Consider the following 22,300-nt stretch of genomic DNA (forward strand, 5'->3'; position numbering starts at 1 on the left):
ATGCATTGAACATGACCTCAAACGTTTGTTGCCTTCCAGATCCACTTCAGTACACTGTGACGGCTTGTTGTATCCTCGTGTGATCTTGACTGCCTGTGAAAGCTTCTGGGAAACACTTCCCGCTACACCAGAGTGTTCCCTGTCCCCAGACCTACACAGTCATCCTGTACGTGACATTTCCGAGCGAATTCGCCGCTTGTCGCCGTATTATATCGGAGCAGCACAGTCCCAACGAACGACCCATCGGTCCACTTGGTGGCTTAAACTTTGCACAGGCCCGATATCCCAACGTCCTACCGTGGCATGCCTGGCAGCAGTGGAACTGTGTCCGGGCGATCAACAGGCCCAACGACGAGGAGTGTTTGCCTGGGTGTAGCTATCGAGCGGTGCATGGCGAAGACAGAAGCGGCATTGGCGGAGGCTCGGAACGCGCTACACTATCAGCCCAGGTCTGCAAAGAAATTCGAGCGTGCCGTTGACTGGGTGGAGTAGCAGCAGCACTGTAATGCTAAGACGCTGAACGTGAACAAAGCCCAGGAAAGCGAGGAGCGAGTGCAGGCCGTGTCAAAAGCGTTAGCCGAACTCCTCCAGTCCGATACAGAAGATGGGTGGACACATCCACCGGCTCGATCTGCGGCAGAGTCTCTGGAGTGCAGTGAGGGTGCGAATGCCGGTTCGTACAGCTTCCCAGAGGTTGATATCGACAACCCAAGCGGTTCTGAGCCCCACAGTAGTGGAGGATTAAGCCATGGCACAGGAAGGGCAAGCTCTCCAGCATTGACTGGTAATAGCCAAACGTTGCAGAACCTAGCAAGCGTCGAGATGCAGGCAAGTTGGTACGTGGTTCGGTGGTTGCAGCTCAGTGGCTAAGCTTACTGACGTTGGATAGGTCGTGTACATTGCAGTAGCTGCCCGTTGCGCGAGATGGTGCTGTCGGAGACTTTATCTCTGCAGGATTCGCCTTGTCAGTGCGTTTTACGTCGACCTTGTGCACTTCGCCAGGTCTGCCTAGCACGACACGACAACCGGTCTTCTATCTCTATCATCTTTAGTGGTGTAACGTGGACTTTATTTTGGCGAGTCTTCTTTGACAGCCGGCATAAAGCAGAACATCGCTATGGCAGTCCCGAACTTTAGGCCACCTGCAATCCACAGCACACTCATAAGACCACCTTCACTCCTCAGTAGCCATCCACTGATGATGGCACCTATCAGTAGTAAGATAACAGCGCCTACACGCCGATTCCGACGGACGTTGTTAAGAGCGAGTAGTTTGTAGTCGCCCATAATGTCGCAGTAAGTACTCGTGATAACGTTCACGGGAAGCTCATTGAAGCCTGAAGGACGAGGGGAACGAGGGTCAGCTGTGTCTCGGACAATCTTGAGGGGTTCTACACATCGCTCCGCTTACCCAAAAGCCGTGAGGATGCAATCTGCATGCCGCTCTGGAACGACAAAGGCGGGATCAAGCTGACAATTCGAATGTTTCGGATGACGTCTGTGGGATCCTCGCTGTATCTGCTGGTGCCTCCGGGAAGCTGGGGGATCAATCCGCGAGGGGTAGCAAGAGCGGCAGACAGTAAGATGAGCAAGGCTTGACCCATGAAGAGCGAACTTGCCCAAAGGCGGTTTCGCGTTGGGCCCTCTGGTGCGATGTACTTTGACGAGCGAAAGGTAAGGAATGCGCCAATAAGGAAGGTAATGATGGAGATTAGTGTCGTAAGCCAGGCGTGTGGGTTTGCAGGAAGACCGGCTGTCGACAGACCCAAGATGACCGTGTTGCCTGCGCGTAATCATGAGTCTCACAAGGCGGATTACCTACAAACAAAGAAGTTCAGCGTACCAGTCTGCATGCCAACGAACATGCCAAAATTTCGAAAGCTTGCAGCGTCTACTAAACCGGTCACGAAACAGCAGACTAGTAGAGGCACATCGCCATGATCCTTGACAACCGGTCCGAGAATGTTGCGACGCGAAAAGAACGGAGTATTGGTTGACATGGGATGCTTCTCCGGGTCGGCACATCCAGTGTCGATAACATTTTCGTGTGCGCTGTTGTCCACCGCACCTGGTGAAGGCACGGAGTGGAGTGCTTGAGGCATCTTGGGAAAATGACAGCCGGTAAGGTGAGTGCTGAAGTGTGCAGGATAGACTACAAAGAGAAGAATGCTTGCCCGTTGTACGTTGGGACCAGGAGATGAGGTGAGGCCAAGCGCGCCCGTACTAGCCGCCCCGATCGTTATCAGCAAAAGCACGACATCACCTACCTATTGCATACCATGCCGATCATCGATGGCATGGCCGTCGACAACACATGGAAGGAATATGCTATCGCAGAGTGACGTAAAGTTATTGACATTAATGCAGGAACGTAGATGCGCTCTCTAACATGCAGCTCATCTGCTTCCCCTCTTGCGTCAGCCACCGGAGTCAGCCAATCAGACAGAGTCGGATCTTGTACAAGAAAGTGGCCTAACTCAGAGCGTATAATGCGCAACATTCAGCTATAACCTAACACTACCACAACCGATTGCTGTCCGTTCGCTTGGTGGTCGTCGCTCCGGTCTTCGTCCCACCTCTTGTTACCCCAGGGGTTCTGAAGAACAAGCTTGGCCCTTGTCCCTCTGCTACAGTATGGCTCAGATAACCTCGATGCGCAGAATCTCGATAGTACTCCAAAGCCTTCCTGCTCGATGGGTCGGGTAGTCGGTATCTATATCTCCTACCCTCTTCCGCGAGAGCGTCGGCCGCTGCAATCGCGCCTTCCTTGGTGCCTGGCGCCAGCACTATCTTGCTTTGCAAGCTATGGATAGGATCCATAAGACCTTGCTTGATCTTTTCGATGGCGAAACCAGTGTAGTACCGGGTTGTGACAGTGCCGCCAGCCTTTTCCACAGCACTGATGGCTTCGGCGGAAGCGCGGGAGACGATGATGTTGATGGGAGTGGTGAGTTCTTCTTTTCCGCGGGCGAGAAGCTTCACACCGTCTCTACGGACGCCGTGTATGCAGCGCGAAGATGAGAGCTCTTTCAGGGTGATGGGCTGGCTTGGGTCGAGTCGGCCAGCATTGATCCAGTATTGGATTTTGTTCAGGTTGACGGGCGACAGTTGCGCAGCAAACCTGATACGACAACATCAGTACTGAAGCAGGCGGAGTGTGTATGCCATTTTAATACCGGTTCTTGAACCCTCGTACTCCGTGTACAACCCAATCTGGCGTCTGACCTCCATTGAAGCCTGCCGGCACCTTTCCATGCTGCTTTTGACCCTTGTGCCCTCGCCCTGACGTCTTGCCATACCCGCTTGAAGGACCTCGTCCGACCCTGATGCGCTTGTTGTACGATCCCTTGTTATCGGACAGCGTGTTTAGTATTGATGCGGACCTGCGCTGCTGCAAGAGGCACGGATACAAAAATGGCGCGACGGGCTGGTATAATGGCTGTTGCGCCGCTCCCACGACATGCCTTAGTATCTGTAGGCGAGGCGCCATGGTGTTGATGATGGCCAGGGAACAATCTGCGCCGAAATGGCTGCTTGAAATGTATATGAGCGGCTCATCCCGCCGCTCGAGGCCCGTGCAGACTAACATTCAACAAGATACAGGTATATTGACCTGGTCACTACGATGCACATAACGCAACCATAGCGACGATGCCCCCGGCTGCAAGCACGGTGGTCTTCCAGTACTGCCAGCAGTGATCATGCCACGGCGCCGGCACAACGCATTGCGAATACAGCTCAATGCGAAAGACTGAGGACGATGGGACCTCATACCGGCGTATTCTCTATCTAAGCATAGCACTTCTTCTTCCCTTACTTATAGCCAATGTCCGTATCCTCAATACAGACGCCGCTCATAGCGTTCTTCACGAGCACTGGCTGCCGTCTGTCTCTGGCACGAGTGAGCAACGGGTAGGCAGGTATGTCTGGCGGCAGAGTCGGCAGCCTGCTGCTGCTGGAGGGGTTGAGGATGAGCATCCCATCCGTCACATGATGCAGCAAGCAGACCTTGACTTCGAGTTGCGGGAACATGATCGCAGTAAGACCTTCAAGGAAACAGTCAGGAAGTACCGGAGGAAGTATGGAAGGCACCCTCCGCCTCGGTTCCAAGAGGTAGGCAATCTGTCTGATCAGTCTGAAAAGCAAAGGGTTCTGACACGAGGCAGTGGTACAAGTTTGCCAGAAAGCGCCAGGTACACAACGTCGACGACTTCGATCAGATATGGGACGACCTCCGGCCATTCTGGGCTGTATCGCCTTATGTTATTCGGCACTACGCCGCTCACGCTTCGGACATTCGCGACCATGGCACTGCAGTTGTCTCTTTGCGCGACGGACAGGTATTCCAGGAACTCTGGGGTTGGAGGTCGGAAACCTTCACGAAGATGCTAAGCCGTATAGGCCGCTGGCTTCCGGACATGGACATACCCATCAATAGAATGGACCAGCCGCGGGTCGTAGTGCCATGGGAGGAGATGCAGGACATGTTGAGAGCTGAAGAGCAGTCTCGTTCGCTTGAGGAAACAGCAGTGACGGATCGCTTTACGAAGAACATGTCTGGCTTCTGGGAGCGCAAGCCGCCGCCCCCGGAAGGTTCTTGGCTTTATCACTGGAACCCATTCTGGTACCCGGTTGAACATGTCGAAGACCCAGATGACCCGGTTCCGGATTACGGCTGGTTCTGGTATGCTGGCAGGCAGTACATGGACCTTGCAGCTAAAGCTTGTCCACCAGAATCGTATGCGCGCAATGTCAACTCCATGACGCATCTAAGCGAAGCAGAGGCGAGCTACAAACATGAGCTTGGCGGGTTTGTAACCAACTTCAACCGGTCCTCAGATCTTTGCACGGTGGGCCCGCAACTCTCAGGTCTGCATGGTATGCTGTTTGCATCCAGTTCGACGCTTGCCACGCAGAAGCTGGTGCCGCTGTTTGGCGAGTGTAAGCTCAATGTCAACAATGAGATCCTCTTCCCAGCGAACATGTACTGGAGACATGATAAGCGTTACGAGTACGACGACAGTCAAGACATTAGCTGGGATGACAAGGAGGACATGATGCCCTGGCGTGGTGTCACCAGCGGAGGAACTGCGTTTGAAGACAAGCCTGAGCTGTGGAGGCCGATGCACCGACAGCGTCTTGTCATGCTCACGAATGCAAGCGAACTTGCTGGAAAGACTACCGCTATACTCACGCTGGTCAATGGCGATCAAGGCACTTACCACTCACACAGCTTTGAGCCCGCAGATTTCGCCAGCAAACACACAGATGTTGGGTTCTCCGCCAAGATTGCCTGTATTCCCAATTGCGACTTCTACGACGAGACCTTTCGCGTACTGGAACCCACAACGTTTGCTCAGACCTTTGCTTCGAAATACCTTATCGACGTAGACGGCCACTCCTTCTCTGGCCGTTGGCGAGCCTTCCTGCAGTCACGCAGCCTGGGCATCAAGTCCACCATCTTCCGCGAATGGCATGACAGCCGTCTCTGGGCGTGGAGACATTTCGTTCCGATGGACAACCGTTTCAATGAGCTGTACAGCTTACTTACGTACTTCATTGGCTACCCTTCAGAGTCCACTCCAGCAATGAGCCAAGCTGGATTCTCTGTGCCTTCAACGAACCATGACTTGGAGGTGCCGAGGCATGATTATGAAGCCTACAAGATCGCAAAGCAAGGCCGTCAATGGGCGGCCAAAGTGCTCAGGCGTGAGGACATTGAGATCTACCTATTTCGGCTGCTGCTAGAGTATGGTCGCATCATTGACGACAATCGTGATAAAATTGGTTTTGTGGGAGACGGTGGCAAGGAGATGGAGGATTTCGACCGGAGAGTACCGGCAGAGGAGTAGCCGTGATTCCCACAACACGAACTTACGGACGTGCCAGTTGCTGTACTTGCCGGAGAGTGGTGGAAAGCTAATCGTCCGTAAAAGGCATACACACCACCTACTACCAACATGCAGAAGTAACGCAGTAACCACCCAATGGCAACTGATCGGCCCAAGAGGTTTGTCGTGTTCCGTCCATTGTCAGGAGGATCATGAAGTTCCGCTGGTGGTGGTTGCCCGTCTTGTCCTGAGCCGCTGGCTGACCGCCTGTTCAATCATTGGAGCGTGTATTTAGCCCCGCAAACGAAGCGAATCGACCTGTCTCGCCCAAAGCCAGACGCCGTTCCGCGCAGTGAAGGTAAACACCTGAGCGGCAGCCCTAAAAAGCCTACGGAGACGACGAAAGCCAAATAGTTGCCAAGGGCGATAGGATTGCTGAATCCTGCCTCGATATCAAGCGTGCTCCGCAGTCTATTGGCGACCACGCGCCAAGTACCGTTGAAACGTCGCTGGATACTCTCTAGTTAAGCGACCGCTGCAGTAAACGTTTGCAAACAGCTCAGGTAGCCATCTTGCTTTTCCCTGCACGGATACGGTGCTCCCGAACATAGATCATCAGCGGCCTGACGGCCTGGTTTCGCAAGGGTAGACCATTTAGCCACGAAACGGAACAAATGTGACACATATACGCTCCATTAAACTAATAGACTGGATGTGGGCCGGCGTAGCTGCCCAGTGGGCAAACAGCAAGTGGACAGCCTGCGCCACCAAAGCCCTTGAGCTTGCGTATACATGCAAACGGGCAGGCAGAAAGCTGGATGGGAGGAGAGCTGTTCGGAGTGGTTTCCGTGCTGTCCGCGGCATCTGACGATGAGCGTTACGTTGCTGACCGCACCTTGCCGGGTCAGGAGAAGAACGCTTCATCGTCCTTTTCTTGTCCGTCTCATTACACGAAGCTTGCCCACCTTGCAGCGGCCCATTCGCTAGGAAAGGGGAGGTCTCGGATGCGCCAAAGGCACGAGGCAAGCTGACGAATTGACACGAAGTTGACCCGTTCGAGTGCGGTGGTCCTCGGATCGCTAAGTCCCCACCCAACCGTTGAAATCCTCCAGCCTTGAGCTACAAGCAGCTCCGTCTCCGACCAGTGACTTACGCGGACACAGAGTAAGATGCTTGCGCAGCATGATGAACACGGTCGCGCCGTATCCGTGACGCACGACGCATTCCATGTACACTATCTGACCCAACGCAAAACCTTACTATTTGATGTACGCCGACGCGAATCACTTCGCTTGCACCTCCAAGATATGCACAATTCCGGTTAGACGCCACTCTCGGCAAGCCTTTTCGCCCATCTTTTGACCGCTGCAGGAGTGGTGCAGCCATGATGAAGCAGTGCCTGGCCGCCTACGCCGTACCAGACCGACCCTTTGTCGTAGCGTCGGCGAAGGTGCATCGAACAAGACTCGCCGAGTCGTGCGAAGTTGCGTGTTGATCCGGCGCTAGTCCAAATGCTCATCCTGACGAGGAGGTATATTGATTAACCGGCCATGGCTTGAAGGAACAGCTGATGTGCAGCGAAATTGCTTTGCATTGCCACTGGCGCTATCTCATACGCGAGTGTGCCCACAGATCGGCGTCAATCTCACCATGCATGCATTTGTGGGTGAGACTAGGTATTCCTCGGCATGTTACAGCGGTGCACAAGGATGCGTCTTATCAACCTCTGTCGCCGCCGATCGTACCCGTGTCAGAGTGTCGCACCTACCAACGCGTGCGGAGCTGAGAAGTGTGCTGCACGGCGAACAAGCGTAGCAAGCCCGGCGATGTGCATTTCGCCAATCGGGCAGGCGCTTGATAGTAAGGTTGCTACTATGGGGATGTGTATAACAACCGTCCAACATGCATCGAACCGCGTACTCGTATAGTGCACAGCAAGGCGCGGCCCAACCCTGCAGTGTTTGCGCGGATGGTTTGCTCATGCATATTCTGTCTCATAAGCATTGATCGGGACTGTGATGGCAAGCCCTGACGGAGGCGAAAATTGGGAATTTGGCTGTGGCGCACACCGTGTAAAATGGTGTGCGCTTGTAGCCTTCCACTACGGATGCTGGCAAATAGGCCGCCGCATATTGTTGATTGCTGAGCAAACGATCCAATCCATCCCGCATGGCAGATGGGCTGCGGAATGGTCATCATCAATCAGCACGCCGGCCTGACCCTGATCCCTTACTTAGTTCACGTGTTCGGACGTCTCATCCTGGGCCCGCTTCAACCACAGGAGATGACCCGAAGATGCCTGATTGCTTCGTGGAGCAAGCATCCTTCGCAGTGGCGCGCCTTACAATGTTGCAACGTTTGCATATCAGGAGGTCATGTCTGATCTAGTGGAAGCTCCAGAGTGGAGCCAGGCTTGACACCATGACACGGACACGGTGCGCAGCGCAGCGATTATTCTTGTACCCGATCGGAGCAGAAAGGAGGGGAGACTTTTTGCCTTTGCGCTCTGACGCGGGCTGGGAAAGACGTACCGTCTGCGTGGTGAATCCACCATCAAGCCCGCATCAGCCCGCCGCTCATTGGCTGCCGAGCTCAAGGAGCGATTCTAATCGTTCCAGGAGCTTCTTGGGGCGGGACTTGCCTGTAACTGAGACAGCACGGCGACGTGGCGTGCGAAATGCATGTCTATCGAGGCGGGTCATGCACAGGCGAGCCTGCTCACGTCAAGGTTGTGGCGGCATCTGACACCCATTTTCATCTACGCACACTCTCGGTATCGCATTAGCGGGCCGGCGAGTCGCTCCTTGAACGGACACTCCCTGACTCTACCGATGGCACGATGGTTCGTCAACGTTGGTGTCATCGGCTGCTACACAACGTTCACTGAGGGAGGATTGGGCGTGCAGCCGTGAGACATATAGCGGTCTGAATGTGAACCCTCCAATCACGAGCACTCGCAGGCCGAAGAAGTAGTGATGACCGCAGAGGCAGGTAATACGTGCTGCGGCTGCATACCAATCGCATGGTCAGCATCCGCGGCTTGCAGCGGCAATAATAGTGGGACGATGCAACAACGAACTTGCTTGGCGGGCAGCGTTCTGGGTCCAGCGCGCTTGCCTTGGCTCGCGATCCGGCAGAGGCTAGCAGTCTTGCCTTCCCTTTCGCTAGTTACATCACGCTTTCGCGGCGTTCCCTTCTTCCATCATTCATTGGGATCACCGGCAGCCTCTTCTGGGATCTGTGATTGACTTGACTTTTGCAGGGACCCAGCGGGAGGTGGCTCGACGACGCACCAGCACTTACGCTTCGGCTGCCGACGCCTGGTTCACATGGCTCTCGCTCACGCTCCCAAACGTCGTGACGACCTCGTCGGTTATGGCGCTAGTACATTGCACTCTACACAATCCCCTCTCTTTGATCGAAATAGGCATGCTGCCGCCTGCGTGAGTCGGTGCCGTGGAGTACATGCTCAGTCGCATACCTCTGCAGCTCACCCTTGCGTGAGCATTGTCAACAAACCCATCCCCGTTGACGTTCCTTCCTTCTTACTCACCTCATCCGGGCACTGCCCAACAACACCTTCTCCACACCTTGTTGAGCCGTTCCTTCCTCGTGCTCTCTTCTCCCATGACGACCAAGCAATCCACCCTCCGCCTCAGCTAACCTCATCTCTCCTCCACCCTCCATGACCACCACCGCACTACAACCGCACCATATGTACGCCGACTCGGCCGTCCACTTCCGGGATCCTTTTGCTCCCTACCAACACGAGAGGAAGTGGAACTTCTACCCTCCACGGCACGACTCTCTTAGGGAACTTACACCTCCACCGGATATGAATGGCGTTGCACATACCACCAGCAACAGCAGGCCCAGCTACAGCAAACAAGAGAATGGGTACCATTACGGCGATCATGCTCCGAGCCAGCAAGCGTACACAGCTGCGGTAGCACCCTACCTTCCCCAAGTAGCTCATACGAGCCAACACCGAGCTGGACCGGCTGCGCAGGCGAGCAGTCGACCACTCTCACCTGTATCTGGACCACGACAACCGGTATTCGATGATGGCAGCTCGTCAATGCGGTCATCCCAGGCCAACGCGATTGCACCATCATTTCAGATCCCCAAATCTGTGAACGACAGTGGCGGCAGTCTGTCTGTACTAGCTGCCCAGATTACGTGCCTGTTCTGGTTCGAGTCAGCGGATGTGTTGCAGGCTGTGGAGGACGCACCGATAGGCTTGCAGCCTTCCAGAGCGTTGGTCTTGGATGCAAAGCCCACTACTGGCTTTCTTAAGTGGGTGACAACGATTCTGTCAACCACACTGGTGGCGCAGAATGTGGTCATTCTGGCACTGTTGTTCATCTACCGGCTAAAGAAGCTTAATCCGACAGTCAAAGGCAAGCCCGGAAGCGAGTATCGCCTTCTCACTGTTGCTTTGATGCTTGGCAACAAGTTTCTGGACGATAATACATACACGAACAAGACCTGGGCTGAAGTGTCTGGGATTGTGGTGGCTGAGGTTCACATCATGGAAGTGGAATTCCTTAGCAATATGAAGTACTGCCTTTTCACGTCCGCGGACGACTGGGCGAGATGGCAATCTTTACTTGGCAAATTTGCTGCCTTCTTCGAGAATGCAACGAGGCCGCAGCCGCCAGCCAACAGACCGGCGCCTATACTACCACCCAGCTCCTCGCTCTATTTGCCAGCAGCTTTGCCATCACCGCCCTTTTCGAACCAAGCTTCACCACCGTACTCGTCAGACGTGGCGCAGCCAGCTTATGGGGGTGCTGCATTGTCTGGCATCACGCCTGTGCCCTCGCCACTGGCCAGGCTGCCACAACCGCACTCTGCGGTGCAGAACAGACGCAAGCGAAGCCACGAAGATCAACTAACAGAGCCGCCAGCGAAGCGTATTGCGAGCGGTTCAAAGACCACCGCTTTCCCCTCGACGTACGCTACCACTGCCGGAGCAATTGCTACCGGCCAGCAAGCGCCCCGCTTGACCCTGCCGAGTCTGATGAATCCAGCTACTACCTCACCTGCACGGAGCCAAGGCCAAGCATCTGCTCACCTGCAGCAGCTCCCACCATTAAACGTCCCTGCCAGAGCGATGGCCATGGTGTATCCACCGGCGAGTAGTTTCGGAGCAGGACCGCTTTCACAGCCTCCATCGCAGCTGTCCTCTCAGTATCAATCCAGGCAACACAGTCCATACCCAGGCTCAGCCGCCGATTCACCAGCAGATATGGCACCATCGAGTGCCGTCTCGCTGCAACCACTTCACCAAATCTCCCCAACTTACTTCCTGCAACAGCGAAACTCACCCTACCGACCCGTGCAGAACTTCTCCACACTGCTATACCCTCCGCCGTCATCTGCTCTGCATCAACGGCCGCACCCTGTGGAACACGCTCAGATGCATTACCAGCCGCTCGCAAAGTCGGGACAGCAGTTACAGTCGGGTCGACTGCCGTACATCGCGCAGAATGTATGGCTCAATGGGGATCAACATCAGCCGATGACGCCGATACATCAGTGGCCTTCTTTTGCCAATGCACGGCAGCAGCACGTGCCACCGCAGCAATGATGGAGCAGACTATCAGATCTGTATAAATACGTGTGATGGGGCGATTGTTGACAGCGTTCTGGTCGCGTTCAAGCGGATTTGCATGGGAATGGTAGTTTATTGGAGGCGATCTGGCTAAGCCAGCTGGAGGCTGTTGCCCAGCCGTGACCATGGTCGAGACTAAGGGGTGAGATAGAGGTGCGACACTATCGTCCCGCTCCAATTCAAGCCAGGCGAAGTGCCTGTATGAGTCGGCCGAGGATGGCTGAAAGGCTCTCGGGACATTACTACGATGTCAAGTAGCGATTACGTAGGTCCGTGAAACAAAGTATTCACTCCGAACGGAATGGCGTACAGTCACGAAGATTTGTTTTGTAATATCTGCTTACCCGACCGCCGTAGTCCGGAAGCAGGCGAATGCGTTCTGGTCGAGACGTAGTCGCCATACTCACGCGTACATGTGCCAGTGAAGCGACCGTCTAACCGTCCATGCGACTATCTTACCAAAGTGTTAGACCTTCGGGATGGGGTAAGTTTTAGGCTAGACCGCATATCTAACCTGAAACGCCAGTCACGCACGCCCACGACCAATGGCTGCTCAGCCGCGGCCGCAGCGCCAACCTGATACCAATGTTTGATGTCAGGCACGAGAGCCATCAACCCCCCGGTCGTCTCATCCAGTAATTCTTTTCACACGCGTGACAGCGGGGTGGTTATACAAACGACCCTCTCTCCCCCCTCTCCGCTCGTTCATGTAGTCAATGTGTTGTTGACGGCCATCGCGATTGACCATCGACCCAAGGAACTGTGGGGACAGCTGCTCACGCGCAGGAAGAGAGGCAGTGCCGCTCCTTGCACTCCGTTCCTTGCTGACATTGCCGACACGAGCACCACCTTCCCTTCCTTCCTTCCACGCGTCCGCTCGACTTTACATCGCCCGCCTTGCAGCCCGGAGCCGGCGGTAGTCGTTCATTTCGAAGACATAATAAACACTGCCATTCGCTTGAACTCTGCTGGCGCGTGCAAGGCGGCGCACTGGGAGTTGTCTGCGTGCGACGTGCTGGGGCTACACGACAGAAGCTCGAGAAGGAGACGGCAAGAGGTGCGGAGACCGGTTGAGTGTGTAGAGGTTGCACGCAAGAGGGAGTGTAGCAGCTTCCGCGCGACCACCGCATTGTGCATGCGCCTGCGCCTGGCTGCCAATCCCGCAAGCTCACAGTCACTGCCTTCCCACCAGCGCCAGCGTAATCCTTCCGCAGCCGGCTCTGTGTTGGCTGACACCACGAGTGCAAACCTGAGCAGCCTCGTGGCTCTCACCACCTTGCGAGTGAGTCCACATCAATAGCGCCATCTCCGACACATCGCGTACCGTCAAACGACACGATACCGGCAGAATGCGCGCACAACGATCAACACTAGCGCTGCTCGCGCTCCCGGCCGCAACCCTCGCCGTATCGCTCATGGACTTTCCCCCAACCGTGACAAGTCTACCATCAGCATGTCAGAACGTGTATACCAGCACCATCACCGGTTGCCAACCAGCCGACTTCACAGGCACGAGCGGCTGCAGCTCAAACTGTCTTTCCGCGCTAGGCGCACTCCAACCGAAAGTCCAGAGCGCATGCGCTTCGATATCCGACCAGAATAACATACTCGGCGCGTTCATAATAGGCAAAGGCGCCGCGGCGATATGTCCGAATGCGCCGGCGCCGGCGCCGTCGGCCACCTTCACCTCAGCGACCTCGAGCAGTACGTCTAGCACTCCTAGCTCGACGGCACAGAAGAGTACGGTCACGGTGCGGAGTACGGCCTCGACGACGGCCACGTTGGCGATTATTAGTAGTACGATGACTGCGAGTTCGTTGACAGCGACGTCTGCGACGATGAATTTGGACACGAGTACGAGTACGAGTACGAGTACGAGTCCGAGCATGAGCGCGAGCTCTTCGACATCGTCAAGCACGACTTCATCCTCAAGTTCGATGTCATCGTCAATATCAAAAACAACAACATCAATACCGACGACGACGACGACGACGACGACGACGCCGCCGTCATCCGCGCAATCAACAAGCACCACCGGACTGGTCATAGACACATCCAGCTCACCGATCGCTCAGACCTCGACCAGTACCGCCCAAGGCAGCTCACAGACCGCCAACGGCGGCAACGGTCAAAGCGGCGGCAGCCCGTTCGACACACAAGTTAACCAGAACTCTGGTACGGGTTCGGTTGTGCACTCGCTGTCGAGTGCCGTTGTGATGCTTGGGTTGGTGGGTTTCGCTGGCTTTCTGCTTTGACATGGGACGGATGGTGGGTTTGTTGACTCTCGTTTGCTTTGAGAGGACCATTCTGCTCGTTTTTGATGATGCGTGCGGATACCCAGATTATGTTCCTCATGTTCTTCTGCTTGAAGGGACGCTTTGGGCCTGCGGTCTCGCTGGGATACGTGATCGTCGCGATGTCGCGAGCAGGAGACTTGTGGAACTCTGCCGTTGGCCAACGAGCCGTGCATCAGAAAGCATGTACGAATATGAATGATGAGATTCCATCAATGCGAATTGTGTCGCCGTATCGTCTTTCCATCGTTTGCCCGGCGATGTTTCAAAGCTGATGTTCCTGGCGACGTGCATTTAATGATCGATTTTGACCGTTGTAGATTGTCGATTGTACCGAATGTCAAGGCCCAACTTGATATGTACAAGCGTACGTGAAGGTACAAACTGTATAGCAAAATGCTGCCTACCGCATACGGGAAGGCACGACAGGCTAGTGAACTTGGACCCTGCCACATTTTCTACTCTTACATTCACGGTTGATTGACCCTACCATATCACGATTCGAAACTGATCCCAACTTGCAACATCAGGACACAAGTTCCATAAAAGATACAAGAGCCAGGATGCCGTCCACCCAACTAATGTAAGAGTCTCATTCCTTCCAAAGCATCGCCACATCATCAAGAAGAAGAAGAAGAAGAAGAAGAAGAAGAAGAAAAACCATGCCAGGCCGCCGCCCCCAACCGCCCCTAGACCCGTGCCTCTGCCGCCGCTGCCAAACCGAACCCCCAACCCTCACCGTCCGGACTGAACCTTTGTGTACCGCCTGCTTCGCCAAATACATCTCCACGAAAATCATCAAACGCATGGAAAGCTTTCGAGTCCGGCACTCCGATCCAGGTGTTAGTGAAGTCCGGACGTTGCTATTACCATTGTCTCTGGGTGCGTGTTCAACCGTTCTACTGCATGTGTTGAGTCTGCACTTAAGGGGCCAGGGGGAGAGGACGGGGCGGAGGGGGTTCGGGTTGGAAGTTCTGTTTGTCCATCATCCACTTGCTGACAGGGAGGGTGGCGAGGAGGAAGCGCGGAGGAGATTTGAGAGGGTGCAGGAGCGGTACGCCCAAGACGGGCATACATTCTCCTCTCGCCGTCTTTCCGATGTTATGGAGTCGGACGGGGTACGGCATCTGCTCGACCGAAATTCACCCGCCTCCATCACCACCGCTTCAACAAACGCCACCGCAGAAGAAGATCTCGCCACCGCCCTAAACACCCTCACCACCTCTCCAACCTCCCGTCAAGACCTCACCCAACTCCTCCTCCGCCGCCTGATCGTGCACCACGCCAACCAACACGCCTGCGAAGCCATCCTTTGGGGCGACAGCACGACGCGGCTAGCCGAGCGCACGCTTTCCGAAACGGCCAAAGGGCGTGGTTTCGCCGTCCCCACCACCGTGGCGGACGGTGATGCTGAGGCGGTGTACGGTGTGCCGTTTTACTTCCCCATGCGGGATTTACTGCGGAAGGAAGTCGTTGCTTATGCAGGCATGATTGAGCCGGCGCTGGATGATTGTGTCGTGCAGGACCTAAGTTCAACCTCGAGCGCAGGAAAGACGGTGAGTATGAAGAACGTCACCATCGACGACTTGATGACGCAGTACTTCGAATCCGTGGAGCAAGAATACCCGTCCATCGTGGCGAATGTGGTCAAGACCGCGGGGAAACTACGCCTGCCGAAACGAACAACCACATCTGCGCTGAACGGGAGGGGGAGTGGGATGGAGCCGCACTGCGAGCTGTGCGAAGCACCCTTGTTGGACGGCCAAAGTGCGCCGGAGAGGAGCAGATTGTGCTATGGGTGTATCCGGACACTTCCACAGACTACTACTACAGCAGCCGCAGCAGCAGGCTAAGACACACACTCACGCCACTCCAGCGAAATCTCGTATGAGGTGATGGGGGATACTGCTGCTACATCTCCTCCTCCTTAACCCTCCCCGCCCCAGTCCGAGTACTAACAACACCATTACTACCACCACCATTATCAGCCCCGGAGCCCACCGTGCCCTCATACCCGCCGTCCTGGATGAAGAAGTCAACTTCATCAATGACATCCCACACGACATCCTCGGCGATCTGCTCTTTATACCGTTCCCCCACCGCCCGGCACAGGCGACCAGGGTTCCAGCCTTTCTTGCTCCCACTCGCATCAACCCCACTGCCATCCACCCGCGAACCCGCATCGGCCATTTGCACGTCCGGACCACTACCATTCGTAGCAAGTTGCCCGTCACGCGCTGCATCTCTACTCCTACTCACGGCGAGATGAGGGGGCGGCGCCCAAAACCCACCCACCCCATCCCCCATATTCACCTCCGCGATACCGCCCCAAAAACACGAAACGGCGGGGAAATAACCCACCACCCCATCATCAAACCCCTCTCTCGCCCCCATCGTCTTACTCGGCACACTCGCAGGCGGTAAGAACGCGAGTACATTCTCAAAAGCCGTGCCGACCAATTTCCCATTCTTGTACACCCGCATGGCGGAGTGGGGGAGGGTGCGGAGGGAGGGGTGTTCGTGGTTGGGGTTCGGCGCCGTCTTGAGCAGAGAGGCGGGGTCCTTATTCCCTCCCGTCCCGCCGCCGCCGCCGCCGCCGCCACCATTCGGCGCGTTACCGGAGAGATTGGTGAGGTTCGTCTGCCGATCCGCATACACCTCCATCGGTTTCGAGGAGACGTGATCGAGCGTCTCGAAGTAGCTATTCCCCTTGTACGCGACGGGGATGCGGTCGCGGATGACATCCATACTCTCCGCACCCGGTTCGAGGGTATGTGTGGGTTGGTCGAAGCCGTCGCCGATATCGACGGCGGGGTTGTAGACGCCGCTTACGATCTTGCGGTGGAGGGTGAGGGAGGGGAGTTGCAGTTCCAGGCCTATGATGTCGCCTTCTTTGACGTGGGCGTCTTCGGGTGCGAGCTGGATGGGTGGGGGTGCTGTTCCCGCGCCGGATAGAGGTTTGGAGCCTTTTGTTTTCTTGTTCTTGGGGGTGGGGTGGTAGAATTTGCTCGGCCGGCTGCGATGCATGGGTTCGAAGCGGAGGTCGGTGATGCCGTAGGAATACCCGTCGAACCCTACTGGCGCGTCGAGGGGGGCTTCACGCCGTGCCCAGCCGAAACGGACGTGGGGTTGTGGACCGCAGTTTGCAGCATCGGAGGATGTGGTATCTGCTGGACCGGAGGGAGGAACACCCCGGTGGATCTTAATCTCATAATACAACGTCCCCTCCCTCGCGCACACGTTGCTGCGCACCATCCTCCACCCCTTTTCATTCGTCGTGATGAGTGCGTTGGTGGTGAAATGCATCCACTTATCCGCGTCCTCGAAACTCAGCCGTGCGTAGTGAGGTGGCGGGGAGGTGGAGCGGTAGTACTGTTTATGCGGAAACAAGGGGTCGGCGATGGCGCGGCTGTAGCGGTATCCCCGCTTGTTCTCGGCGAGATCGATGGGTTTGTAGAGTTGCCGGTTGCCGTCGGGCATGGTAAGCGGGGTGGGTTCGTGGGCGACCATGATGTCTTCTTTGGGGGGCTCGAAGTCGGTGGACTTGGGTGGGGGCACGTTGAAGCGTTGCGGAGAGGGATAGGCGTGGGTCGCGTTGGCTTTGCGTTTGCCGAGGGCGGTGGAGGCGGTGGTGTGGGGGTTGCTGCTTTCGCGCTTCTTCAGGGAGTCCTTTTTCTCGCGGGGCTCGCGGTGCATGGTGGGGGCGGGAGTGGTGTGGGAGGGGGCGCGGGTGCTGGAGGGGTTGAGTGGTGAGGCGACGGCGGGCGCGTGGTGGTCGAGTGGGATGGGATGTGCGGCGGCGGGCGAGAAGGGGCGCATCTCTCCTTCTGCCATGGTAAGGGATGTGATGTGGTGAATGAATTGAGCTGTTATGCAGACATATACGTGTATATACACACGCGAGTCAGTCAAGCTTGCCCTTCCGCAGTCACGGAGTTCGGTCCGCTTCGAAGTGGGGCGAAATCTTGGCTTGAAGGTCAGAATTTCCACGAGCGATGCGCCTTCCCCATTCAAGATCCAGATGAAGCATTCCGATTGTCATATTACATGTAATTCATCAGACGCGCTTGCCGATCTGAAACACGATGCCGAAATCCGCGCGGTCCAACTCAGTCGCACGGCAAGAGCGACGCCACAACCCACTCAGCGAAGAGTACTCCCCATCCGCCCCACTGAAGCAGAAAGCGGGCAAGAAGCGGAAACAATCACATGGTGAGGAGGAAGGAGCGGTCGGGTACGTCGACAGCAAAGCCTCGCGACGCATCCTGGACCTCGGCCAAGACTTGGCGGCGGAAGATGAAGCGGAGCGGAAACCGAGCGAACCCACACCACCCGGCACCGCTTTCTCTTTCGAAAGCCGCTTCCCACGTGATGTAGTCAGCGACGAGGACGAAGAAGAACACGCCGGGGTGCGGCTGGGCGAGTACGACGACGAGGAAGCGGCGTGGGGTTCCGAAGGGGAGGAAGTGGAGGAGATCGAACTGGACCCGCAAGATCTAGAGACCTTCAACCGCTTCAACCCTTCCTTTGACCCCGCAACGCTATTACAACCCAAACGGGACGAATTAGACGACGGGCCGGCAGAATCAGGACCAGGCACGAACTTGGCCGACATCATCCTCGAGAAGATCGCCGCACACGAAGCGCAGCAACAGCAACAGCAACAAGCGGGCGGAGACCGACTACCCCTACCCGCAATCCAAATCCAAGGCGGCGGCGACCCCTCCGACGCCATCGAACTCCCCGCCAAAGTAGTGGAAGTCTACACCCAAATCGGCACCCTCCTCTCCCGCTACAAATCCGGCAAACTCCCCAAACCCTTCAAAATCCTCCCCACCCTGCCCCAATGGGACACCCTCCTCTCCATCACCCGCCCGGAAACCTGGACCCCGAACGCCGTCTACGAAGCCACGAAACTCTTCGTCTCCTCCCGCCCTGCCCTCGCACAGGCATTTTGCAGTGATATCCTGCTCCCGCGGGTGAGGGAGGACATCTACGAGACCAAGAAGCTAAACGTGCATTTGTATAAAGCGCTGAAGAAGGCTTTGTACAAACCCGCGGCGTTTTTTCGCGGGTTCCTCTTCCCGCTCGTGGCGTCGGGGAGTTGTACGGTGCGTGAGGCGACGATCGTCGGGTCCGTGTTGGCGCGCGTGTCGATCCCCGTGTTGCATTCGGCGTCGGCGTTGTACCGGTTGTGTGAGATTGCGGCGGAGCAGATGATGCGGGATGTGGAGTCGGCGGGGGCGTGCAATATCTTCATCCGCACGCTGTTGGAGAAGAAGTACGCGCTGCCGTATCGCGTGGTGGACGCGCTCGTGTTTCACTTTTTGCGCTTTCGTGCGGTGCGGCCGCAACAGCTTGAGTATGGGGATGGAGACGATGTAAGCATGAGCGGAGTCACGCCGGGCAAGAGGAACGGTGTCGGCGTCGGAGGCGTTGGTGGTGCAGCAGGAGCAGGCGAACACGGCAAACTCCCTGTGTTGTGGCATCAATGCCTCTTAGCGTTTGCGCAGAGGTATAAGAACGAGATTACGGAGGACCAGCGCGAGGCGTTGTTGGATTTGTTGTTGGTGCGGGGACATAAGCAGATCGGGCCGGAGGTGCGGAGGGAGTTGTTGGAGGGGAGGGGGAGGGGTGTGGCGGCTGAGGAGGGTAAGGGTGCGGGTGCGGGTGGCGATGGCGATGATACTATGATGGGATGATGTGGGATAGGGTGATGAAGTAATGGGTCTGATGGGATAACGGGATGATGGATTCATCGCGTTTGATGATCCGATGACTTGATGGAGGCCCGGGAAGCTTGAGAACTCGAGCGGCATGCTCGAGGCTGTGTATTAGGTCCAGATCGGCCTACCCAGCGACACGCGACCCTCCCGGTGATCACACGCGCATGCACATCGAGCAAGAACGACACGGTCGTCAGTCCACTATTAGCCCCGTGTCAAAATCCTTCTACTCAACCACCCGACTCAGCTCGTTACCCACACTCCTGAGGACTGTCTACCGAGCCGGCCTACACGGATCTCGGCTCGCCCCTTCTTCCCCTACCCGCCTCCGCCCTCTCCACCACCTCCGCCATCGCACTAACAAACCCTGTCTCCCCAAACGCCAGTTTCCCCACTTGCATTACTTCCTTCGCACTCTCCAGCGAACCCGCGACCACGAGCAAGCGCCACGATTCCGCCATGTGGTCTAGAGCTTGTTGCCAGGTTTTGCCACGGGTGGGTGGCGGGTTGTTCTGTTTGGGGGGTTGGATTGCGTCAGTGGTGGATAGCAGAGGGAAAGGCGAGTAAGGCGACTGATATACCATGTTTGGCTTGCTTGAGCCCGCTGAGAAGGGGGTAATGGATGGATGAGGGTGGGTTTGCCGTGGGCTGTGGGGGAGGTGGATGTGGTGCGTGTGGTGCGTATGGTCTGGAGTTGGGTCGGGACGCGAAGTGCTGCAGCTAGCTGCATGTGAGTGTGGTGGGAGCTGGAGAGTCTTGTGCGCGTGAGTGGGTGGGTGTGAATGCCATGGGTGCACACGACGCACGTGCGTCTGGATACAGCAGGCACGAGACGCACGTGATGTGAATGTGAAGCATAGACTTGCTCCGTTCACGTGCAAAATGGGGACTAACAAGAGCTCTCCCTTTCCCTTTGTTCTTCTTCGTCCAGCACAACAACTTCGACTCTGCGTCCTTGCTGCTTCAAGCTTACGTATCGTTTCCACGCCGTACAGGAACTCATGACAAAGCAATTCAACAACATGGACAGCCAAGCTCCGTCAGCAAGAACCGCCCAGACCAACAACCAACCCCTCAAGAAACCCACCGTCCGCACAACCGCCTCCGACCACCCCAACAACCGACCCGGCGGCTTTATCAAACCTCCCCCCCCGGCCCGTCAACAGCGGATCAAATGGACAGCCGACAACGATCGGAAGTTGCTCCTCTTCGCCCTCGGCCGTCATCCCAGCGGCAAGGAGTCGCAAGCCATCGCGGATTGGTTCGATGAGAAGCCGACGGGCAAGGCGATTCAGGAGCGCTTGACGAAGTTGAGGGCGGAGCAGAGGAGGATTGTGGCTGAGGCGGGGATTGAGATGGAAGGGGTGGAGGGGATGGATGGGCGGGGTGGTGATGGAGACGGTGAGGGTAACGGTGGTGGTGGTGGGGTGGGTGAGGGCATGGGCGGGAGTGGTGAGGGGGGTGGGGTTGTGGACCAGCCGGAGGGATCGGATATGATCGTAATGGGCCAAAACAGGGTTGAAGCTCGTGAAGACGGTCCGGAGGAGAACGCCGGCGACAAGTAGCCTCGTCATTGTTGGCTATGATCAAACGCAGTCCAGCAGCGTTAGCCGAAGTGTGGGCGGAGTTCCAGGGCGGATACGGCTGTCTTCCTGACAGCTGCCGGATGCTTACATCATGTCTCAGCATGAGCAAACTAGACGTTCACCGGTTGTAAGCTCGATAGACTTAGCAGTTGGCATGCCAGGCTCTTCGAACCGCTAATAGGTTGCCGCAAGCCGCTGCGCGAGATAGTCACCACTATTGATCCCAGCGTACTTCTTCGGCCTCGCATCACCGTAAGTCGAAGGTATAGCATCGATGAAGCTATCAAAATTCGGATTGCAGAAATACGCAATACTATATCGGGCGGGATGATGGTCGGCCTTCGTCGGAGGCTCTACCACGCGATGTTTGGTACTCTTGATCGTGTCGTTGCTCCACCTGGAGAGTAAATCGGCGGCGTTGACAACAATGGTGCCTTCGATCGGCGTGGCGTCAACGAAATTGCCATTTGGCGACAGAATCTGAAGTCCTCCTGCCATGTCCTGGAAGAGTAGGGTGATCGAGCCGTAGTCCGTGTGGGCTCCGGCACGGACAGTGTTCTTGTTTTGCTGGAAGACGTTTGAGTCTACGGCTGGGTAGTGGAGTAGACGTAGGGTGTTGTCGCCGGTGCTGCAGAACTTATCGAACCATTGTTCATCAATACCAAGGCCTGCGCCGGTCAGCTAACGAGGTATTGCTTTGGAACCTTACAAGCGTACCAACAGCTATCGATCGCATCACCTCGACATGTAGCTGCTTGCATTTGTCGAAGAAGGAGAGCATGTGCTCCTTGAAGCGCACACCATCCTCGTCGAACTTGTCAGGCCATTGGTTCGGGAAGCCTGGTTCGCCCTCCCGACCAATCTCGAACGACTCCTTGAGATCAGCACCTTCTTCTGCTCGCTTCGCTTCAATGTCAGCGGCATCGGTAAGATCCGTCGTCTTCTCTCGTCCTGGTCCGGAGTAGCCTCGGTTCGCCTCCGGAGTAGTCCAGTTCAAGGCTTCCTTCTGTGTCGGTGAACGCTTGAAGAATCTTGCGGACTCTGCGAATGCGGTTTCGACGTCCGCTTTAGGCACGCCATGGTTTCGTAAGTAGATGAAGCCAGCTGTTTGGAAGCCCGAGAGGATTGCTTGCGCCGTTGTCCTCCTCGTTGCAGCGTCGCCGTTTGTGAAGCTTGCGAAGTCAATGAGCGGTATATCGAGGTCGTCGGAGGACACCGCGTTGCTTACTGCTTCTGGACGCATTGT

The 22,300-nt window shown here is 56.2% G+C and overlaps 13 protein-coding genes across 13 annotated transcripts; 7 read left to right on the plus strand and 6 right to left on the minus strand.

The window, feature by feature from the left end:
• Positions 1 to 923: 923 nt before the first annotated feature.
• BAUCODRAFT_407423 (uncharacterized protein) lies at positions 924 to 2,309 on the minus strand. The gene is made up of 3 exons (XM_007676602.1): positions 1,844 to 2,309; positions 1,412 to 1,783; positions 924 to 1,337 (listed from the first exon to the last, which is right to left on the minus strand). The coding sequence occupies exons 1-3, from the start codon at positions 2,100 to 2,102 to the stop codon at positions 1,069 to 1,071; spliced, it is 900 nt and encodes a 299-aa protein (XP_007674792.1). The 5' UTR covers positions 2,103 to 2,309; the 3' UTR covers positions 924 to 1,068.
• A 160-nt stretch (positions 2,310 to 2,469) lies between these two features.
• On the minus strand, positions 2,470 to 3,501 carry BAUCODRAFT_31918 (uncharacterized protein). The gene is made up of 2 exons (XM_007676177.1): positions 3,177 to 3,501; positions 2,470 to 3,121 (listed from the first exon to the last, which is right to left on the minus strand). Exons 1-2 carry the CDS (start codon positions 3,488 to 3,490, stop codon positions 2,518 to 2,520), a joined length of 918 nt encoding a protein of 305 aa, XP_007674367.1. The 5' UTR covers positions 3,491 to 3,501; the 3' UTR covers positions 2,470 to 2,517.
• Positions 3,502 to 3,993: 492 nt separating this feature from the next.
• On the plus strand, positions 3,994 to 5,852 carry BAUCODRAFT_66784 (glycosyltransferase family 90 protein; the record flags this gene model as incomplete). The annotated part of the gene is made up of 2 exons (XM_007676435.1): positions 3,994 to 4,113; positions 4,167 to 5,852. The coding sequence occupies 2 exons, from the start codon at positions 3,994 to 3,996 to the stop codon at positions 5,850 to 5,852; spliced, it is 1,806 nt and encodes a 601-aa protein (XP_007674625.1).
• Positions 5,853 to 6,867: 1,015 nt separating this feature from the next.
• On the minus strand, positions 6,868 to 7,375 carry BAUCODRAFT_407619 (uncharacterized protein). The gene is made up of 2 exons (XM_007676603.1): positions 7,312 to 7,375; positions 6,868 to 7,259 (listed from the first exon to the last, which is right to left on the minus strand). Exon 2 carries the CDS (start codon positions 7,215 to 7,217, stop codon positions 6,981 to 6,983), a length of 237 nt encoding a protein of 78 aa, XP_007674793.1. The 5' UTR covers positions 7,218 to 7,259; positions 7,312 to 7,375; the 3' UTR covers positions 6,868 to 6,980.
• A 328-nt stretch (positions 7,376 to 7,703) lies between these two features.
• BAUCODRAFT_120834 (uncharacterized protein) lies at positions 7,704 to 8,027 on the minus strand (the record flags this gene model as incomplete). The annotated part of the gene is made up of 1 exon (XM_007676604.1): positions 7,704 to 8,027. The coding sequence occupies one exon, from the start codon at positions 8,025 to 8,027 to the stop codon at positions 7,704 to 7,706; it is 324 nt and encodes a 107-aa protein (XP_007674794.1).
• Positions 8,028 to 8,494: 467 nt separating this feature from the next.
• Positions 8,495 to 8,997, plus strand: BAUCODRAFT_31922 (uncharacterized protein). Its single transcript, XM_007676178.1, has one exon. The coding sequence runs from the start codon at positions 8,513 to 8,515 to the stop codon at positions 8,741 to 8,743; it is 231 nt and encodes a 76-aa protein (XP_007674368.1). The 5' UTR covers positions 8,495 to 8,512; the 3' UTR covers positions 8,744 to 8,997.
• Positions 8,998 to 9,666: 669 nt separating this feature from the next.
• Positions 9,667 to 11,424, plus strand: BAUCODRAFT_66991 (uncharacterized protein; the record flags this gene model as incomplete). The annotated part of the gene is made up of 1 exon (XM_007676450.1): positions 9,667 to 11,424. The coding sequence occupies one exon, from the start codon at positions 9,667 to 9,669 to the stop codon at positions 11,422 to 11,424; it is 1,758 nt and encodes a 585-aa protein (XP_007674640.1).
• A 1,263-nt stretch (positions 11,425 to 12,687) lies between these two features.
• Positions 12,688 to 14,043, plus strand: BAUCODRAFT_407440 (uncharacterized protein). Its single transcript, XM_007676605.1, has one exon. It carries the CDS (start codon positions 12,798 to 12,800, stop codon positions 13,701 to 13,703), a length of 906 nt encoding a protein of 301 aa, XP_007674795.1. The 5' UTR covers positions 12,688 to 12,797; the 3' UTR covers positions 13,704 to 14,043.
• Positions 14,044 to 14,443: 400 nt separating this feature from the next.
• On the plus strand, positions 14,444 to 15,583 carry BAUCODRAFT_56334 (uncharacterized protein; the record flags this gene model as incomplete). The annotated part of the gene is made up of 1 exon (XM_007676365.1): positions 14,444 to 15,583. A coding segment is annotated over one exon (1,140 nt), but the record flags the coding sequence as incomplete, so codon positions are not given.
• A 70-nt stretch (positions 15,584 to 15,653) lies between these two features.
• On the minus strand, positions 15,654 to 17,561 carry BAUCODRAFT_67698 (uncharacterized protein; the record flags this gene model as incomplete). The annotated part of the gene is made up of 3 exons (XM_007676508.1): positions 15,654 to 15,871; positions 15,953 to 16,304; positions 16,401 to 17,561. 3 exons carry the CDS (start codon positions 17,559 to 17,561, stop codon positions 15,654 to 15,656), a joined length of 1,731 nt encoding a protein of 576 aa, XP_007674698.1.
• Positions 17,562 to 17,827: 266 nt separating this feature from the next.
• On the plus strand, positions 17,828 to 19,444 carry BAUCODRAFT_104801 (uncharacterized protein; the record flags this gene model as incomplete). Its single annotated transcript, XM_007676606.1, has 2 exons — positions 17,828 to 19,104; positions 19,156 to 19,444. The coding sequence occupies 2 exons, from the start codon at positions 17,828 to 17,830 to the stop codon at positions 19,442 to 19,444; spliced, it is 1,566 nt and encodes a 521-aa protein (XP_007674796.1).
• A 1,046-nt stretch (positions 19,445 to 20,490) lies between these two features.
• BAUCODRAFT_146525 (uncharacterized protein) lies at positions 20,491 to 21,033 on the plus strand (the record flags this gene model as incomplete). Its single annotated transcript, XM_007676607.1, has 1 exon — positions 20,491 to 21,033. The coding sequence occupies one exon, from the start codon at positions 20,491 to 20,493 to the stop codon at positions 21,031 to 21,033; it is 543 nt and encodes a 180-aa protein (XP_007674797.1).
• Positions 21,034 to 21,130: 97 nt separating this feature from the next.
• BAUCODRAFT_573968 (uncharacterized protein) lies at positions 21,131 to 22,297 on the minus strand (the record flags this gene model as incomplete). Its single annotated transcript, XM_007676608.1, has 2 exons — positions 21,131 to 21,722; positions 21,772 to 22,297. 2 exons carry the CDS (start codon positions 22,295 to 22,297, stop codon positions 21,229 to 21,231), a joined length of 1,020 nt encoding a protein of 339 aa, XP_007674798.1. The 3' UTR covers positions 21,131 to 21,228.
• Between the last annotated feature and the right edge of the window lie 3 nt (positions 22,298 to 22,300).

Source organism: Baudoinia panamericana (genome assembly GCF_000338955.1).
Source record: "Baudoinia panamericana UAMH 10762 unplaced genomic scaffold BAUCOscaffold_4, whole genome shotgun sequence".
NCBI classification, from domain to species: Eukaryota; Fungi; Ascomycota; class Dothideomycetes; order Mycosphaerellales; family Teratosphaeriaceae; genus Baudoinia; species Baudoinia panamericana.

Bases quoted from the DNA above. Each gene is read 5' to 3' on its own strand.
- BAUCODRAFT_407423 (XM_007676602.1), bottom strand. From the start codon at position 2,102: ATGCCTCAAGCACTCCACTCCGTGCCTTCACCAGGTGCGGTGGACAAC. The intron at 1,784-1,843 runs GTACGCTGAACT...GATTACGCGCAG, and splicing joins GTTCGTTGGCATGCAGACTG to GCAACACGGTCATCTTGGGT. The intron at 1,338-1,411 runs GTAAGCGGAGCG...CTCGTCCTTCAG, and splicing joins TGCATCCTCACGGCTTTTGG to GCTTCAATGAGCTTCCCGTG.
- BAUCODRAFT_31918 (XM_007676177.1), bottom strand. From the start codon at position 3,490: ATGGCGCCTCGCCTACAGATACTAAGGCATGTCGTGGGAGCGGCGCAA. The intron at 3,122-3,176 runs GTATTAAAATGG...TTGTCGTATCAG, and splicing joins GTACGAGGGTTCAAGAACCG to GTTTGCTGCGCAACTGTCGC.
- BAUCODRAFT_407619 (XM_007676603.1), bottom strand. From the start codon at position 7,217: ATGGCTGCACCACTCCTGCAGCGGTCAAAAGATGGGCGAAAAGGCTTG.
- BAUCODRAFT_31922 (XM_007676178.1), top strand. From the start codon at position 8,513: ATGTCTATCGAGGCGGGTCATGCACAGGCGAGCCTGCTCACGTCAAGG.
- BAUCODRAFT_407440 (XM_007676605.1), top strand. From the start codon at position 12,798: ATGCGCGCACAACGATCAACACTAGCGCTGCTCGCGCTCCCGGCCGCA.